At 45.5% G+C, this 20,881-nt stretch overlaps 1 protein-coding gene across 6 annotated transcripts in view; it reads left to right on the plus strand.

Moving 5' to 3' along the window:
* Positions 1-20,881, plus strand: part of LOC120900080 (probable nuclear hormone receptor HR3) — a 114,102-nt gene that overhangs the window by 34,179 nt on the left and 59,042 nt on the right. For 4 of the 6 annotated variants that reach the window (XM_040306655.1, XM_040306658.1, XM_040306656.1 and 1 more), the window contains exon 2: positions 10,401-12,335. The exons of the other annotated variants lie outside the window; for them this stretch is intronic. In XM_040306655.1, coding sequence (XP_040162589.1) covers positions 12,212-12,335 — 124 coding nt within the window. In that variant the 5' untranslated portion in view covers positions 10,401-12,211. The remainder of the gene's footprint in view (positions 1-10,400; positions 12,336-20,881) is intronic. 6 annotated transcript variants of the gene reach the window in all.

The following is a 20,881-nucleotide window of genomic DNA, read 5'->3' on the forward strand; positions in this document are numbered from 1 at the left end:
CACCTGGTGGTCGTGGTGATCTTTGGTGGATTTTTTTTGTCTGTTGGGGCGCTGCTATTAGCGATCGTTTCTCTCTTCGCAAAGCGTGTGTTAGACAACCGTTAATGTGTACATAACGTAAAGCAGCATGCAGAAGAAGAAGAAAACAGACGCCACCGGAATATTTCCGGAAATCCCCAGAGCTTCGGAGAAATGGTCGGATAAAAACGAGAAATGACCGCAAATGTCACCGAAAATAGAAAGACAATCGCGTCGGATGCGCGTTTTGCACCTCGCTACAAGTTGTTGTGATATATGCTACCGAGACAAATGTCATCGAATGAAAGTGGCACAAAACAGGATAAGATTTGGATGATGCGGCGGAATCGATACGTGATTAGATTAGTGTTTCATATGCAGATTCCGTGTGAAATGGGTTTCCAAATACCATCTGTTGGTGAGGACGTTGCGTGCGTGACGCTTAAAACCTGAACTGTGGGGTAGTGTATTGCTGAGACTACGGTTGTTTTTGAACGTAGAGTGTGATTTAAGTTGATTGAAGATGCTACTTATATCTCGATGAGTATTTGAAATTATTTCCTAGTAGCTTTGCATTCTGGATCATAGTCTAAAGATCATCAAAAAAAAGTAAAAACATAGTTCATTATATGACGCAAACTTAAAGCATTGGATTCAGTTTTGAACTGAAGTGATTTTCCACAGAGATCTTACTTTAACGAGATGTGTATTCTCCAAGATGAACAAGAATCTGAATTTATCTATAATTATTTTGATGTGTTAAGGGCTTAATAGATCCTATTAGACCATTTCCATTTATTTCAAATTAGATATACTATGATGTATATATGTCTTATAAGAAATGGTCGAATAATTGTTTTTTTGTTACAAGAGACAACCTGGTCAAAACCTGCTGTTGTTGTGGAGCTGTGGACTGTTTATTGATAAAGTTCTTGAAGAAAGAAGAACAAGAAGAAGTTGCATGACTCGCAACTGTCGCATTTTGCTTTCAAATGACAAGAACTCTTTATTGTGTTTCACAAACTAAAGAGGTCGACACATCATGCGAAACAATGTAAAACAATTACTATTTGAGGCGTTAGAAAATAATTCTTTTCAAAGAACATTCCATCTCTTGAATGAACACGTCCTCCTGGGTAGTTTTTTTTATCAAAAGAAGAAAAAAGTTTACTTACTGAGTACCTTATTTGAAGAAATCTTCCTAAGACAGAAGATAAAGGATGTATCACAAGTTACAACTTACTTTATGAATTATCAGTCTTTTAATTGTGGTTCAATGCCCAAACAGCAATGCTTGATATATAAACATCTATCTCTGTTTTTTTTTTTTGAAGAGTTGAACAAAGCCTTTCCTTTTCCTTACTAGCGTTTCATTTTGCTAGCAAATTTGTGATTTATTATTCCCATATGATAAATGGCTCAACGGAAAAGATTTAGCATTCAAGGCAAACAAAATTAGCAAACGCCGCCAGTAACTAAACCACTACCCTTCCCAAACGCATTTCGCGTGCATGAGATAGCTCATTTGCAGGGGCTGTGATTGATTGAAACCATCCTTTACCCCGGAGCGGCCGGCCATCGAACGCAACCGAAACGACCTCATTCGCGCATAATCTCCCTTCCGACCGGCCGCCGAGGGGAGCATAATTTGATTGGAAGGAAAAATTGCATTACCCCCGGCACCATAATTTCCTTAGCCTCCACACGCAGGGTCAGGAAGCGGCCAGCGCAATCCTGCCTGTGCGCCCTGCTTTGGTGCTAATCCATTGGTGAGCTAATAAGTGCGAACAGTGAGTGATTTTGAGCCTTCTTTCCATAATAATGGAAACATTACGCCCCATCCCCGTAGCCAGGGGCCCAACCACCTTGTGCCAAATTTTGCAATGACCTTTCTCTGCAGCATCCACTTCCGTCCCGGCGTGACGTTTGAGTAGTCCGGAAGAAGCAGAAGATAGGGGAAAAGCCCAAACACACACACACGCACACACCACTCCAAAATGCACCCTCGCCACGGTGGCCACCCCACGGGAGGAAAGCGTAAATGAATTAAGAAGTCACTCCATCTTCCAGCTGTTTTTCTCCCTCCCGCCCTGTGTGCATCGGGAGTTTTTCGGGAGCAGCTAGCGTGTGAGTTTCCGTGCGGCATTTCCACGCCTCTCGCGAGCTCTCGTTCCCTTCAAGCTTGTCTGCATCTCCCACGCGCGGGGAGTGTACAACGGTACTTTTGCCTACTTCTACGTGTGCGCCATTCCTTCTCCCCCTCAAGACGTGGAGTGGGAGTGAATTTCTCGAAATAATAGCCTTACGCATTGAGGGGATCAGCTGGGGCATCGGATTAGGGGAATCGGACGAAGTTGGAGCAAGTGATGGAGCAACGGCTCCGACATGAAAACTGCCCATCATCATCTCCCGGGGTCGGTTTCCATCTCGCCCCCTTCCCCTCCCGCCTATGCACTATGCGGGGGAACCGAAAATGTAGGCCAATTAAGGCCAGCCAGTCAGCGTGCCTGCCTGCCTCCCGTGGCCAAAATCGGCATCCTAACGGCATTCGTGAGCAATTGCCTTTCGCATCCGATGCCGCACCTCGATACTGATGGGGTGGGTCGATGGGGGCACCACGCTGAAGGAAAACTGCACAGCCACTTCGGGTTGCTTTGGCGCTTGTGAGAGGCCGCGACGAGCGATGGATAATGGATGATCGCATCGGACCGGACGCAGCGGCGATAGAAGTAGCTTCCTCCCGGATCGGACCACCATCGTTCGTCTTTTTTTCTTTTGCTTTCCGTCTATTGTGGATGGCAACCGGAGGGTCTTATGGGGGAGTTTCCTTATGAAATGATGATGCGCTGGTCGATTGGGATACACTTAATGTTGCTGTTTTTTTTGCGGGGAACGTTGAAAGGTATTAGTACTGAATGCAGGATGAAGCATATTTTCAGCAATACGCTCGTGTCATGCTGCTAATGATAAGTGTCAGCGCGTGAGGAGTATCATTCATCACGTATGTTACTTAATTTCAGTTGTAATTGCTCCGTTGACAGATGAAGACGATTTGCACATTGATAATTTGGAGATGGAAAAAAGGAACCTTAAATATGTTGTATTTCGTCAAGATTTATTATCATCGAAAATAATTTTGGATAATTCAAGGTAATTTGAATGACAGTTTGGCTAAATAATTTGAATCTTGTGTTTGATCCAGCGGTTTACAATCAAAATAGTAAAATCCTTCATTATTTTCATTTTTTTTATCAATCGAGTGATTTAAGCATCCATAAGTTGGTGTATTTTAATAATTTTTATTTTACATAATAAAGCAAAATTCATTCAAGGGGCTAAATAAAGCCTTATTGAGTTGAAAAATAAGATATAAACAAACGATAAAATGCAAGATGTTATCTACCAAACGCTCTGCCCAACAGTCATGTAACCAATTTTTCAATCTTCATTAACAAGCCTGATTGCCGTTGATGGTTGTTAAAAGCTTCCTTCGATTACAAGATTACAGCAACAACAAAATAAAGTCCTCACACAACCACCTCTCAAAAAAGGCACCGAACGACGCGCTCCTCGCAAGCTTTTCATTCCACAACGGTAGCCGGGTTCGTTTCGGTTTCGGTATCACGCAAACAATAAAGGGAAATGCATTTCACGTTTTGTTTCATTGTCCCTTTCCATTTGTGTGTGTTTGTGTGTGTGTGTCTTTCCATTTGTGAGGTCCCCTCCCCGAACCGTGGCCAAGTGAAAAGCCTTACGATGCGTACGTTGGGGAGCTGCCGGTCGTCTCTTTGGTGGTAGACCATAGAAAGATGCACGAGACGAAGGGGGTGGGGGTGGAACGGTGATATAACACACATAACTTTACCACCCGTCGCGCACCATGGGCTCTCTACACACTTACACACAGGCACCCATGCACACACAAAGCAGCGAGAAAAACTTATCTTAACAACGCTTCCCACTACTGCCCCACCACGCGTAAGTGCTGCATGCTTTCCTTTCCACTGGGCGCACACTCTGTTTATGTGTGGCCCCAGCCAACCGTGACGGCTTACGGTACAGCTCATCATCGGATCATGATGATCGGGAGGGCATTTCCATCTGGCTTTTCCGCAGCCACAGCAACCGTTCCCCCAACATTTCTCCCCATTGGGAAGATGTTCTACGCGGGCATGTTCCGACTCATGGTGCGGCTAGAATGCGGCGATGGGAGCTCCACTCGGTCAGAGGCTTCGCTCCCCCCGTTAATGGTATGCTGCATGTTCACATCGCAACGGGATTGATGTACCATGGAATCAGCAGCAACAGAGGCTGTGATGAGACTTACATGTCTGTTTTCCAAAACATGCCGCTTCCCCCACCCGTTCCCGGCTAGAAATGCAATACTTCAAGTCTTTCACACGACACCCAGGCAACACATCTTTCCCAAGCCCGGTTGGGTTTAGTACCAAATTTGGCCAGATTGTTTCCCGTTTCTCTCTCTCTCACGCACATCAGCTCCATCTTTAATGCTCCACTCGTGCATCGTGCTAGTGTTGAAGGGGATTTTTTCCTGCTTCTTATGCTGCACGGACAGCAAGAAGCATGTTGTCGACGTTCTATAAATACAGGACAGAGCGCTGCAGTTGCTGGAACCAAACAAAAACACCCTTACATGCAACTGGTGGGGAGCTATTGAGCTGTGGCGTTGTGCCGAAGACGACCAACATCAGAAACAGGCACATTCATCCCGATGACACGGGACCTCCAGTAAAGAGAGAGAGATCGACAGTCCCCCCAGTGATGATGCGGCGGGGACTATTTTGGGCAGCTGGCGCGACATCGTAACATGGCATGAAAAAAGGTGGTTGTTCTAAATTTAAGACAACTTCAATGGGCGATGGCGTAAAAGAGGTGGGCATGTGAGCACCAGCCAAATAGCTACAAGATGTGGAGTTCTTTTTTAATGTTGTTGTGTGTGCGTGGAGGAAATCCTGTCCGAGCTGGAAGGTTTAATTGGGTATGACGGGGAGAGTACAAGAGCAACCACTTTTCTTCAAATTCTCATGTAGGAGTGCTATGCTGTAGCACCTGCTAGCAAGATGTTTCGATTGATATCGTAGCTGGTGAAGACGCGAAAAGACTTGGTTCCAATTTAATGAAGACCATAAAAGATAGATGCTTCATAGACTCAGTCTATTACTACCGTAAACATTCTTTTCAATTCAACAACCTTTAGAAATGCATTTCGATCTATTAACCCTTCTATTCCAAGTTGGATTCTAACAACCTTCCCACTCCCCAACGCCTTGGGCTGCTTCAGAACGCAAATTGCACAACGGTACCAGCACCATATGTCGACTTAACGATGCTTCTTCACACAAAACCTACTGACACACAGAGTTGCTCCCGGGTCCCTTGTGTGCTGGTGATGGTGCAGCGCTCTTGTGCATACGACGCTCTCCCCCTTCTATGCGCCCTTCTCCACGTTTGGGGAACTCCCCCTTTCCATGGTGGGGCATCACGAACACAAGCAGGAAAGGTAGCAAAAACGAAAAAGGCAGAAACCCGCAACTCACTGCACCGAGACGATGTCGTTGCCCTGCTGCACTCTCTTTATTGTGCATTTGTTGTAAAGAGAGCATTTCACTCTCTTTCTCTCTTTCTCAATGTTCAACCAACGAATGCAACTGCACACGACGATGAGGTAATAATCTCCAACAGCTCCGAACTGATGATACTCTCATCCTCGACGGGCGTGTTAAAACTCAAGAGCCTCTCTTGCCGACTGCAAAGACTCTCCCAAACTTAACTGTAGCATTGCAATTTCTTCCATCTCTAATTCCTCACCAACACACAAGCCGGGCTCTCTGTGCATGTGCATCCTTTTGTCTGAGCGATGAGCGAGCAGCGTCATTGAAACCTGTTCCCGGTGAGGCTCATTCCGTTGCATTTGCTTCCCACCCCCCGATGTTCCACCGTACGAAAGAGTAGGCAGAAACGGTATTATATCATCAGCTTCCATCATGCTGTGTGTGTGTTTTTTTTGCAATGCAATTTTGCTCTCCTCCTCTCTTTCTCGCTCCTGTTTTGCCGGTGCCGTTTGCATCCGGGGACGGTGTACCAGTGTGCAACATATGTGCGTGCACTGTTTCGCCGTTAGTGTGTCAGTGGGTATGTTGTTTTGATTTCGGTATTCGGTAGAAAGGGTTGCCACCGCTGCACTCCCTTTGCACGTAGTGCAATTGCGTGGCGATGGTGTACGCGTGCATGTACGCACAAGGAATAAGAAAAAAGCGAAGCGGCACTTTCTGCGTTGGGCTAGGTTGGGTTGGCGGTACGGTGTCGCATCCCAAGCAAGCAGTGTGCAACTGTTTATTGATTAGAATTCATTCGCCGTTAGGTTGAGTGTGACGAGCTATTGTGTTGACAACAATGAGTGTTGCACAACTATGAGATGCTTAAATTTAAATACATATTCATTTTTTAAAAGACATTTTTGTGATTGAAAGTAATTTAAGTCTTCATTCCAAAAAGATCGTTTTCATTTAAATCCACCATCCAATCGAAGTACACGATCACACACTATCACACTTGATTGAATTGACTAAAAATAAAAGCAAACCCAACCGGTCTTAATTCAAACCGTCACTTGCACATCTGATTGCCTTCGGCTGCCGTACTTTGACACCAAATGGTTGTTTTATTCTGAAAGTGATTTTTTTCATTTGTTGTTTGCATCTTCTTCCTTCCGCTGCACTTTGGTTTGCGCTTTATTGCAATTGCGTACGAATTGGGTGAGCCACCCAACCGTCAGGAAAAGAAAAAGCGAAAGTCACACCACTATTTCTGGTACCGCTGTGCGCTTTAAGCTGCGAGCGTTAGTTTTGTATTTATGTAACTTGGCATCTTCACACTTTGCAAACCGGGCGCTCGATCACGCTTCCATCGAGGCTTTCTTCGCGCTATTCTATTGCCTGTGCTGCTTGCGAACGTTTTATAATAAAGCAAACATGCAGCATTCGAACTGCAGTGCCGTCTCGGTGCTGCTTCTTTTGGATCCGTCCTTCCATCGCCAGCCACGCAAAGCACGGAATGAATGCAGATGCACGCTTGCAATTGCAACGTCCCAGACGTCTCTGATTGGATTTATTCCTCGTGCTCCATCCCAGCACTGTATGTGTCTGTGTGTGTGTGTGCCGGTGTCCCAGTGACCTCGTGTGCAAAAAGCGGTGCAACCTCAATCATCTCAGTCATCTGCATGGTACGGGAGCACGCTAAAATTAGTATCGCCCATCGTGCCGTGCAGTATTTATACGTATTTCTCCCTTATTGCTTTACTGCATTCCAGTTTAGCTGCAGCCTAAAGGTCCGGTGAATGGCCAGTGTCTGTGTGTACCTGCATGGTGCCGAACTGGCACCAAACCAGTATTTCTTTACCTTACAACGCTAGCGACGATCTTTGCCTTCTCTTTATCCCGTTGCCGTTGTTTGTATATGACTTTATTTGCTCCCTCGAATATGGAAATATTTTGCATTCAATAACAGCAAATATGTTGATTGACGATATTCCGACTCCTGCCGCACACTGGTGGAATCCAATTTTCTTTGGTTTGCACCTTTCCTTCACGCTCCCTGTCCCTTTGCTGCGGGGTATTGTTTGAGTGCTCACGATTCCACCATAACCCATCAGAATGCATTAGGGGCGAGATTCCATTTGTCATAAAGGGAGAAAGGGAAGAACAAAAACACACACACAAACCACACTATCACGTGACCGAAAACCAAAACCCTTCGCCCCTTGGAGCAAAAACTTCTACAAATCAAATCTACAGGCAACCATCAACCGCTCGTTCAGGGTGGCGCAGCGAGACAGCGTGCTAAGGGTTGGCGCGGTTGTTAGAATCCTCCCCTCCAGGGAATCCACGGTGGCAAACTGCCCTCTCTCTCTCCACCTTTCCAAAACAAAAAAGAAATAAAGCCGGAAGTCAAATAACACACAATTTCCCGCCCAACAGTCCGAAAATACCACACGAGACACGCGTTTGCGTGATGAATGAATTACGATATTTCGTGTGCGCTACTATACTATACTACACGAGGGGTTTCGGCGGGGCCGTCACGATAGCGGTCGTCGGTTTTGGCAGGTCCTTTTTCCGCTTCTTCACTTTGCCGTTCCCCGCGCTGGAGAGTAGTAAAAGCGAAGTGCATAAAGCATTTTGGGTAAATAAAATAGCGGGAAGGCAGATCGAGCCATCGCACGGTGGTTTGCGAAAGTAAAATGAACAAAATTAAATTTGGAAATCTTTTTTGACCTTTGCTTTATAATTCTTTCTGACATGGCACGTTTTGAATATAACGTCCATTTACTTCACGTTCTCTAATTTGCTTTTTTAAATCAAATTCTAATTGTATCCCTTTAAAAACATCCAAATATCCCATTAAGAATAGTTCTACTTGCTTCTAATATCTTTAAGAGTACTACTCCCTTTAAAGTCGCTGCAACCGAATCCTTACGGTCCTTTCTTACCAACACAACACTCCTTCAACGTGCTCGGTCGCTATCAGTGTTCGTACAAAAGACCGCCAAAATGGCTCGTCTGCTTGGCTCCACGCTGTCCGCGCCTTGCAAGAGCCGCCACCCCTGTACACGCTCCATCACTAGCATTGCTGTCTTGCCAACGCCGCCCTCTGTCTCTGTCTCCTCAATGGGCACCCTCCCCGAGCGAGGAAAACTGCAGCGGAGGAAATGGCCGTGGAAGCCATCCCCTTGGCAATAATCGATTCATTTTTATGTACTATCTTCCATTCCCTAGCAGCGGCCACACACACACACCCACACACACATGCTGCTGACTTGTAGCGAGACTTTGAAACATGCAACTCCGCTCGCTGCTGGTCGTTGGCTTTTTGGTTCCGCTGCCACTGCCACTGGAGAAACCCTATGCTCCGAGGTTCCACCAGCAGGATTGCTTGGTTGTAGTGGTGGTGGCAGTGATGATGGTGGAAGAAAATCCTACCCTACATGTGCTGGATGAGAACGTAGAGTAAAGCCTGCCTCTTTACGCTTGCAGCAACAAATCAGTGCCAGAAAAAGCGGGAAAACATTTCCTTCTCCGATAAGCGCGGGCGCGGGTGCAGGAGTGAATGAAACAACAGCAGGAAATGCAAGCTCGCTCACAAAACACAGCACACTCCGCCACCGTACATTCGCTGGGCGATGTTTTGCCTCCTACGAGAACTTTTCCTCGCTTCCAAGTAGCTTACACTTCGCTGGAACAAGTTTTCCTTTCCCATCCGCGATTTGTCGAACATATTTAGGAGCAAAATGTCTTCGCTCCGATACGAAGACCGATAGTTTGCAGCGAAGAGCGGGGAATGTGATAGAATATGATAGCTTGCATCGTACCGCTTGCCCGCCTCCTGCTTAGACGCCGTTCCGTCCGGAGGGGGGGGGGGGCGGAACAAACCGAAGCAATGAAAGAAAATTGCATTAGACCGCAGGGCGAAAATGCGCACAACCAACAATGCTGCCGATATGGGGCGTAGGTTGATGGAAAATTATATCCATCCCGCTGTGGCGACGGAGATTGTTGCCCCGATTTGCCACCGCGATGTATCGTGCGTGGCTGTGGGTTGGGAGATTTGTTTTCGGAAGAGCAGGAAACTGCTTTAAGCAAATGAAACGATTTAAAGAATTGTGCTACAATGTGATATGGGTAACGAGTGCTGTTTAGCAACCCCCAAAAGTAGACAGATTGATATCGATTTGGGCAGTGATACATGTTAATGAACGACTATGCAAAGGATTTATGTGACAAAATACAGGAATTATGTGACAAAAGAAAAACAGGAAACAGCTTGTCTAGTTTTTTTTTTTAAAGATGTTATTTTATACTTCAACATTAAATTGAGCTTAAAACGAACGTATTTTCATGTGGAAACAGTTTCCTGGACTTGCAATAAAGCAATAATGGCTTTCATTCCATCACAAGAAATATTTATGAATGTTGTTTGCTGTCATTATGTATTCGATCAAACTGATAAACCGGTAAAGTGTCTCATGTAACTGTTTCGATATGAGGTAAAAGTAAAAGCAATTTAAAATCACACTTTAACCGTCCATGTATCAGATACCGTCTGCCGCAACGCAACGCACAACTCACATCACAATCACGCTGATATCAAATGAACAGAGACAATTTCCGCGGAAATCCTTTCGCCACGCCGCACATACGCATCGATTCCGCTGCAATCGTCCTTTCCCCTGAACCAGCAAACAAACGACTGCGATCCTCTCGCATAACAGGGCTATAAAATTATTTATATCTCTCCGACCACTGTTTTACTTAAATCCCCTCCTCCCTTTCCCTTCTTCTTTCGTGCTGGTGCCGTGCCAACAGAAGAGAAAAAAAAAACCCGCTCGCGAGTGCAGGGCTCGTCGTCGTGTAAATGCCGCCGGTGGGAATGCAGCACCCGTGGACCGCCAGTGAACCCAAGTGCATCGGAGTGCGGTGGAGTGTGGTGATAAAGTAACACCCCCTTCTCCTACCCTCACCCAACCCCAGCGTGTGTGTGTGTGAATGTGAACAAGAAAGTGTAGTGTGCGTGTGTGTTGTTTTTGGGCAGGATTTATTGCGCCGAATGTGACAAAAGGGCAGCTAGCTTTATCGCGAAGTTTTATTTCTACCACCACCAGTGCGTTGTGTTCTTGCAGGCAGTAAGTAGACTGCCTTCCCCTCCCCCCCAAAAAAAAGGATACATCATCGGCGTAGGCATTTGCTTTAAAAAGTGTGTGTATTTGTTATTCGGTGCAGTTTTCTCTCGTGCCTGTTAGTGATTCCTACCTCAAAACACCAAAATCTTTCGCCACGATTAATGTTTGAAGTGATCTATCCAACAACGCGTTAGTGTGCGTTCGATCTTCGTTTGCGTGTGTGTGTGCGTGTCTGTGTGTGTAGAGAAAAAGAAAGAGTTGGTGTTCCGTCCCCTCCCTTTCTCCCCCTAAAATAGTGTTCGTGTGTAGCGGTCGCGTCGATCGAGCGTCGCGTTGCATAATTCCACCCGAAAACAGACCTATCATAATAGCAACCTTTCATTTGCTAATGAAGTGAAAGAGCACCAACCAACAACAACAAAAACGCGTTCCCCCCCTCCACCAAAACCACCAAAGTGACTGCCCAACTCCATCACCAGTCCCGTGGCAGCAGCAACGGCAACAACGAAGCACAACAAAAAAAACGCGTTTTCGGTTTGGATTCCGACCGGCCACCACCAAGCGTCGGCAAAGTACCGAAATTCGTGAAAGTCTGCCCAAGCTCGCGGTTCAAAATTTGGTAACGCAAGCGGGTTTGTGTGTGTGCGTAGAGGAAGCTTGCGATTTACGTAAGAAAGCTTTCTTCGAGTGGACCGACGCCGTTTCCTTTTACGCGGACGGGGAGCTGTACGGAGATTTGTTTCTTTCCCGTTTCGCCCCACCACTCTGGTGCTGATCATTCAAACTTTTTTGTTGTTGTTTTGGAGTAAAAAAATTGCTCAACAAGGAAATAAAAACTCACGTTTAAGATTACAAAGAAAAACAAAAAATGCTCACGTATGCATAAGAAGGTAACGCTAAAGAGCATCTGCTTAGATGACATTTATTGGAGACTGAGACTGCGATAACAGCAGCAGAGCAGCAGAGAAACACAAAACCGGACGCAACGTATGATAAATCAAACCCACCACACGCCTTAACCCGGTCGCATTGTCTCTACAATCCCGCTGACACGGAGGGGAAAACCAAATTCGGAACTGAAACGGATTTTGTGTGCCTTTTTTGCCACCTCGCATGGTAAAGACACTGATGGACTGATTGTGGGGCCACCGAGATAGCATTCGCTTTGCGGGCGATAAAGGTTTCATAAAGCAGTTACTTAAAAATGGCGTTCGATGGGTCATTGCGAGAGTCGGGAAATTTCTGACCGATTGTGTTATACCAACCGTAACGTTTAAAGGTGCCTAACAGTTTTTGAAGGTTATAAAACGCCCAATTCTAAGTAAAATAATAGTGACACTAAGCCTCACCAGTAGGAGCGTTGTTTGAAAGAGCACACGTAAACTTAAAGCCAAGTGACTTGAACAGTGGTGAATAGATCAGTTTGATTCGTAAAGACCACCTCGGACCAGGGAACCGAGGCAACAGTGTAGTGCCGCGTACGGGACACGCGGACCAATGTTTACACCGAGGATGTTTGAGATGTGGAGCAATGTTACGTCCAAGCTGGAAGCGCACATACCCATGCAAACGAATGTGCAAGCGTCGACCGTACAGAACTCGTCCAGCGGATCGATAAAAGGTAAGCATGTCACATGTTCTTCAGTGTGGAAACAACGTTTTATGTGTAGTTCGCAACAACTCAATTCGCGCAAAAACCCAGCGCCCACATCTGTCGTCCACCGTTTCATCGCCGGCATTCAAGTCTCCCGTGGCAGCGTAGGTCCGGCATTTTAAGCGGCAATTAAAGGCGCCTCTGTGTTAAACAGATCGTACCCCGGGAAGCATTCTGATTGCTATGGGAACTAAGTACGAAACCCACTCGAAGGTTTGCTGGTTTGGAAGGGTGGGAGTGTATCCGGCTGATGGGTACGAAAGGCACGGCAACAAAAACTCCCCTCCCCGCACGCGCACCCCTAAAAACCCACAGTCATCGTGATGACGATGGCGGGTGTAATGAAATAATTGAAATCAAAAGTAGCTAACGGTAGTCTCGGACGCAGAATTCTCGACCTTCTGTGCGGTTCTGTGATTGTGCGTGTGCGTTCGCCTAAGCTCAAGCCGGGCCGAGCTTTTCCCCCATGCCATTGCCAAGCCGTTTCGGTCGGGACGACCTTCCCGCTGCTTTCTCTGCCCCAATCGGACATTCTCTCCGGCCGCGGGCGTGCGCGCGAAACAAAACGCGAAATAGTAACGGGCAGCTACAGTCCCGTTCCGGGACGGTTTCGGGACAGGCTTTCAGCTCGCCACAGCACCGTTACATTCTCCCTCCCAACGCGATGGGGCTTAGCGGAAGGGAAGGCAAGGAAGGGGAAAACAGGAAGAGCAAGAAACAGAGAACAAGAAACGAACAAACTGAACCGCGCCACATAGCGGTTGTCTGGTGGCTATTAACAAATATGTTACACCTGAGAACTTGTTCTTGTTCTTTTCTTCGTTCGCGCGTTCGCTCGCTTCGTTTGCTTGATTTCCGATTGTATTTTCTAGTTTTCCCGTTTTCTTTAAGCTCTTTCTCTCTGTCTGCTTCTTTAACGCTTGTTTTTTTTTTCTCTTTTATCTACTATGTTTTACTTCCCTCTCTTTTACGCACGATCCGTTAGCTAGCGTTTTTCCCAACATCATTCTGCTGCACTTTACCCGGTTCTTGCTCAATGTGTTGTTGTTGTTTTTTTTACACAACCACCAGCTTTCTTCGCGCTCGACGCTTTTCGTTTCCAAGCCGCGGCTTTATCTAACTACTTTTATGTTCTTCCTCCCTGTTTCCCCATTACCCTCTTATTCTATTTCTACTTTTTGTTGTTGTTTTTTGCTTCGCTTCTTCCCGTTTCACGCTTCTGTGTTGGTGAATAGAAATGTACCGTTGCGTTAGCATTTGCCTATGCCTGCGCTCGACTGTTTGCCGACATTTTTAGTGTCCGCCTGTTTTGTTTTCCCCCGCCCCATACCCTGCTCGGTGGTGCTTTTTTCCTGTTGTCTTTCAAACCTGGCTCTGCTGCTGGTTTCATTTGCATTCTGATGCAAATCCGGGGCTGAGCGATGAAAAATTACTATCTTTTTAATTACAAAATAAAGTTCATTGAAATTACTAGATTTTCTCCGTAAGGTGGAGTTAGTAGAAGGGTTTTACGTTCATTTAAAATTTTATTTTGAAAGCACTGTTAGTAATTTTAATTCAAACAACACTGGCATCATTTCAATGCCTTGCTGGCGTAAACAAACATGTAACTTTGTTTAATTTATCATTAAAGTAATGAAATACAAAAAAATGCTCTATTATTATAACTATTATTATTATAATTATAACTCCCGTTTTGAAGCTGGTTAAAAAAATAGTTAGAGGCTCAAGTGCTTTTCAATGAGGAACTGGAATCAAGCCTGCTTCAAACTACCACTATAACATCTTTGATGGTTTAAGGTACTACGTAATAGACGAATTAAATTGAACAAAATTCTAGAAGATGGAATGAACTAATGATCTAGTATTGAAATCAAAATGAAGCTCCTTAACGATCTATTTAATGATTCAAATTAATCATTCTTGTTTTAGCATACAAAAACTCTTCCAAACAGTATCAAACCATCCAGACACAACTCGCCTTTTGCGAAACTAAAGTACCATCACCATCACACTCCCTGCAGCACAGGCTTAAGAAGCGTTAAGCCACCGTTTTCATTAAAGTGTTTTCCTACCCCTAGCCAGTTCGCTTCATCCCTTACCAGAACCCAGATTGAAGCAATTATCTTATGAAACGCAATTACGGGAGCAGCGGCATCCCGTTTCATACTGTTCGTGGTTGAGTTTAATTCTTATCCCTCCCCACGACAGAAGAACATTTCGCGCGAATCTTTCCCGCGATATGCACCGCAGCAGCAGCAGCAGCAGTGTGTATACATTACAGTCTGGGTCGGTCATAATTATGCTTAGCCTTTTTAATTCCATACACCCGATTCTCAAAGCCTCAAAGCGCCCAGCCAAAGCGCAGGTAGACCGGAGGCAGTTTGCGCTTCGCTGGCCACAACCGGCCCCGGTTCTGTAATGCTGTTGCCTCGCGCCAACCCACGGCACTATCTCGTAGCGGGCGTAAAAAAAGAGGCTCTACAAAACAGTAAACAAACGCAGTGAAAAAATAAATAAATTAATTTCCCTATGCTTGCTGTTCTCGTGGGTGAGGAGCATTTTTGCATTTCCCAAGTCGCAGGGTGTCGATGATTTTTCCCTGCCCTGCCCTACTGCTGCTGCTGCTGCTATGTTGTTAATGCAAAAGCATCAATTTAAATATAGGAAGAGCAAAGAGGGAAAAGGACAGGGAATGAAAATGGCGAAAGAAAAATCATTTGCCGAATGGGGCGGGGTGCAGAGAATGATGAGTTTTTTGTTGCTGCCTGCTTCTTCTCACACCTTCACACCACCCTCTGTCGGATGGTTTGGCATTCGTCATCGGGCATTAAGGCCGGGCTACATTGATCGTACTCGCAAGCGTAATTTTGATTTTCACTAGCGCATCTGGCGGCGGCTGACCGAAGCATTTTGCCAAACAATTTGGAGCCGCTTCAGAAAATACGTTATTTTTCCATGTTTTTTACTAAAAACGGAGGAGAAAAGTTTTGTAAAACGTAGATACACATGTTTTGCACGCATTGCATCCATTTTTGCAATGGAAAACGATGGAAAAACTACTTAATTTTGAGATCCGGCATAACCATTCCCTGGATGACCAAAAATAGCTTCCACCAGTCGCCGCCAGGTGCGCTAGTGAAAATCAAAATTACGCTTGCGAGTACGATCAATGTAGCCCGGCCTTTAATGTGCACGAATGTGCTGGCATGCACCCAGTGTGCTCACAGCCTGTGTGTGTGTGTGTATGTAGGATTGATGGATGGGAAAGAGAAAAGCTTCGCCTCGTGGAAAGGTGTCAAAGAACACTGGGACGGTCGGGTCGTGAGCGGGTGCGACAGTGCGCTCACAGGCACATGAATATTCTAAATGGAAATATGAAAAGAACTCCCATTCCGGAACCATTCTTCACCACCCCCGACCGTGCTGCTACAGCCCCCCCGCCCCCCTCCCGGGTGGGTTCGTGTGACGATAGACGAGAGAATGATTGCTCGATGCCTCGGTTGGTTGTGTGCCTGTGTGTGTGAGCACCCGCACATGCCGCACCACAAACATGGCGTGGCGGGAAAACGTAACGCAACCGAACGAAACGCTGAGGAAATGGAGACGCACGGTTCGTGCGCTGTTCAAACACATGCCCGTGGCGCGGAATATAGGTCAGTCGGGAAAAAGTGCAAAGCCCGCCTGGCTCTCGGGCACAAGCCACCCACCCATCGGAACCTCCCCACCGGCAGCAAGCCCAGGTACCGGTTGCCATGTGTAATCAAATGGCGTTTGTCGGTCTCGTTTCGCGTTTGTTTTGCGCTGCAGCTTTTTCCCCTTCCCATTTCCCATTTCCGTTCCTCGGTCCTTCGTCGCACGACGGATCGGCATCGCTGGAAATAAGTTTGCCAATTGGCATTTTGTTATTTTTGTTACCAACGCCGCCGCCGCCGTCACCCTTCTTGTTCCCTTCGAACACACTCACACACATACTGTGCTACCTCATTCTGCCAGCATTGCGAAAGATGGCTGACGAACCATATTTCACCTGTCTATCCAGCGAAGTCCCAGTCAGCAAATGGTTTTGCGACGAGCCGACGAATTGGGAAATCCAAAGCGGATTTGATTCGATTTTGTTCTAGCTCTATATATCCAGACGCAGGTTTATTGTTTCTCATTCCCTCTGTTTTGTTGACCGAAGTCGAGGGTTTTGTGTATTATTTTGATTTTTTTTTCATTTCTTTCTTTTGTTTTTAAACCTCTCTCTCGCCCTCGTTTCACCCCTTCTGGTCGGTTGCACGTGGAAAAGCTTGCGATACAGTTTAAACAGATGATTTTGGGTTTGGGCAGGGCGACGTGTTTTCGAGTTTCGTGCACTGGCGCCTCCGCCTGTCACTAGTGCGCGGGAGGGCATTGACTTTGGGCTGGCGTAAGTTTTCGAAAGCAACTAGGTACATCAAACCAAACACAAATATAGGTACATTGGAATGCATTTTTAAACCCAATGTTGTTTTGGGGCCGTTCCGTGGGGCGTGGATTAAAAACGAACAGTTTACTCCGTGTGGATGCGTGTTTTCTAGCAACGTAACGTACTATACTTTGGAGACAATTGAACTCCGTGTTGTTTGCATTTCTCATGTTCAGGCTGAGCAAATAACAAGTACATTGAATTGAGACAACGGTAATTTACCTGACAGTAGATTTTAAAGTAAACGACAAAAAACTGGACGCATTAGAATTTTAACTTTAAAAGCTTTTATTATAAATTGATCTGTATCTGTTACAGCAGACTTTTGAGGCAATAAAAGATAAACAAACATAAAAAGATGATATTAATTCTTTAAAATTTCACTTATTTTTAATAAGAAAAATTTCAAAATGCTTTTAAAACATTTCTCGCCATAGCTTTACTAGTAGTGGCTGCTTTGAAGCTAATTTGCCGGAAATAAAACGTTAATAATTTAACTAACCCTAAACGGAAAACTCGAAAGCTTCTTCACCGTAAAACTACTTCTCGTTGCAGTAATTTTTTTGCTACGGCTCCAAAAATTCTTTAACCGTTTCCGCTGCCAACAGCCAGCCAAGCAAATGCGCCAGTGCTGGAAAAGCAACTAATTGCCACCTATTCTTCTACGGTCGTTATGAAAAGGTACGCCCGTGCCGAGAAAAGCGCCCATGCAAAGCGTTGTCGAGGTGGCAATTAAAACTGGATAAACCTTTTTCTTATGCTTTTCCTTGCCAACGTCCAACCTGCGAGAGATTGTTGAGGGCTCTTGCCGTTGTCGTCGTTTTGGCTGAAATTTGAATAAAAGTCGCGTAAAATCTTAATGAACTACGGGTTCTTGAACAATGGTATGATGGGTGAGTGATGAAAAAACAGAGTATGTTTTTTTAAATGTGTTTTACTCCTCTGCGCGTCATCGTCGCGGTGTGTGGGAAGCGATAACGTTTAAAATGGTAAGGGTAAAGGGAAAAGGGACAAACATTTACTGCTGCTTTTAAATGCAACACGGCAAAGCGTCGGTGTTGAGTGCAAACGATTGCCATTATGAATATTTCACCTTTGGTTCTATGATAAACAGATCTCGGAGGTTTTTGGAGAAGGATAAATTTAAAAATTCTCAAAATAATGTCTAAGAGATGGAAATCTGAGTCCTAAAATTATGTATTCTTTAGTTTGCACAAACTACTCAACACAATAAACTTCTCTTATTCACATGGACATTCGTAGACAACGCCGCAAACAGAACAAATGTACATTTGTCAAACTCTTTTGTAAGTTACAGTGCGCATTGTACTCCACTCTATTCCAGTCTCTCCTTAAGTCTATTCATCATTTCATCGATAAAATAAATTACCTCTACCGACAGCTAAATTGCTCGATCTACAATTCCAATCAATGTTACCCAAACTGACAAACGCTCTAATTGTCCTCCCTTGACGAATAGCCCAATCGGCCAACTAGACCAAACAACACATGTGCCACGCGCTCCTTACAGCAACTCTCCTCTCGGACCGCAACAACTAATGTTCTATTCTATGACTCATTCGCCAGTACCCCCTCCTGACTGACCACGCCACAGCTGATACGACATTAACCACGCTCGGGCCGCTTCAGTTCTAGCCCAACTTACCCTTGCAGAATTGGTCCACTCGGGCATTGGCGGGCGAATCAATTTCGCAAAATTAGTCATTCGTTTCGGCTTTGCTCTTGCCCGAATGCCTTAAAGAATGCCCCCAGTGCTGTGCAGGAGGGGGAAAAATCACGACCTCAAGATCATGATATTGAGGCGGGTTCTCCCACCCTTCCGGAGGCAACACTGCCAGATCGGTCGTTCTTTGGTTTTCCAGAATATTACGCTACGCGATTGCCTGAGCCAAATCATGCCCAACCGCACAAACAAGCGAACCAACTCTAGCGATCGTTAGCGAAAATCAACTCTTGCTAATCCAATCAAATTCAAAACTAGACCCGTTTTCCAACGAAGCCTGCAAGCGATCGTCTGTCACGAACTTCATTCTCAATAAATCAGCACGGCATCAGAGGGATGAAGGGCTTCTTACCGGATAGCACGCCCGGGCAGGCTTTTGTCTATCAGTCCCGGCCTACATCGTCCACGCCAGGGCCGCGAGCGTGGTGCATATTTGCTATTGCAACGATCTATTTCGTGTGGTAATGAATGAAAATTTGCTTCTCATTTGCATTGCATTGGAAAAGGCAACCGCGGTGCGGTGTGGGAGATGATTATGTTGTTCATCACAGTCGCTAAAAATGAACGCCCCGCGGTACGGAGCAAACACAAAAATGTGTCGGAAAGCCGATGCGCTTTCTTTGTGGCAGGGAGTGACACCACTCTTGCCGCAAGCTACAAACCTTTTGGGAAAGGATAAGACGAGCTGAGAAAAGTCTGAATGCAAATAGTTCTTATTGCCGCTACTACTGATCGATGCTACAGCAACGAATTAGAGTTGTTTCATTCTTAGCCAATCATGCTGGACGTTGCTGGAAGAAGTTGTACAATATTTAATTGTCCGTCGAAGTTTGCCCAACGCAAGACAATTATGATCGACGGCAAACGAGATTGCTGGTTTGCTTCTTCAGTAACGATGAATTATTGCAGCAGAACCTAATCGTTCGCTAGTTTAAAGAAACATAGCTCTTTTCCTACTGCAGTTGAAGATTTTTCTAATGATTTTTTCCCCATTTTCTTTCATTTCCAGGTACGTCCCAATCTTGTTGCAGCGAGCAAAGTATTGTTCTTGAAGACTTCGCATTTAAAGCCACCCGAACGGTTATCGTGAGTAATCCATCAGTACCGTGTCAGACAGCAATTTGTTCGGGCACTATCGATTGACGCTGCAGGGTGCATCGGTGATGAACCTTTTCGTATCGCTAAAAGTACTGCGCAATGAGCCCGTAAGGGATGATGAGCAATCGAAAATTAATAGACAATTTATTTAGAGAGTGCTTTAAAACGTAATTCGTTATTGGAGATGTTTTGCTTCAAGATGCCGTCTTTGATGGACAATAAGAGTGATTAATTAAAAGAGATTTGAGAAGCTCTTGAAAAGGAACACCTTTTGTTTCCACAAGTTGAATATTGCAGACGCAGCAAAGAACTCTTTATAAATGTCTCGAAAAGAACTGTTCTCGATCTCGATCGATGCTTGATAGACTTGCAGCGAGCTTTTTTGAAGGGTTCGGTGAAGATCGATTTGAACTCTTCTGCCCAAACCGCATGCTCCAGTGTGCTTGAGATGTTTAAACAACTCCTTTATAGACCCATCATTAAAACCCTATCCTGAGTAAGGCCGCTGCTCAGAATCGACCAAATCTACCATTTACCCATAAATCAAACCCATTCAAACAGCACTTCCCTCGTGTAACGCAGCTCGCACGCTTAGATTCACCGAAGAAGAAGGAATAAAAACCCCCTCGCGCTCGATCGAGTGATTCCGTCGATCCGCGTACATCATAAGTTATGTACAGTTACCTAACTGTTTTCCTCGTCTCGCGGCAACGCACACACACATTCACTCCCAGCAGTGGTGCTCAGTTCTTGCGTACACTTTCTTTCGCTGGCTGCGCTTCCTCTCTTTCTGCTGTAATATGCAGCAAAACGCGTGTAAGCTGGCAAGCTAGGTTCCATAAGCCGCGTTGTATTAGTAGCTTACCTTGCTACCCACGGACCCTCCTCTTCTCTCCCCCCCTTCCCGTCCATAGATTGGTGTTTCACCTGCAAACTTCCTACGGTTTCTTTTCCACACCGTGCGCCACCAACCATCATCAACCACGATTCATTAATTCGCCTCTGCCTCATTTATAGTTTAGTGGGCTTTTGGCCGCACTGAGCCGGGCCTGTCTTAGTGTGTGTGTGTGTGGTTTTCTTTGGTTGTCTGTTTTCCCGACAATTAGCTCATACGCTCAGACGTCATCAGGTGGTGCATTTATTTTGTTGATCGCAGCTACCGTTTGATTAGTATGTTAATTGAAACTAATGCATGATAGTCTTGGTGAATATTAATGATTT

This window comes from Anopheles arabiensis, chromosome 3, assembly GCF_016920715.1.
Source record: "Anopheles arabiensis isolate DONGOLA chromosome 3, AaraD3, whole genome shotgun sequence".
Taxonomy (NCBI): Eukaryota; Metazoa; Arthropoda; class Insecta; order Diptera; family Culicidae; genus Anopheles; species Anopheles arabiensis.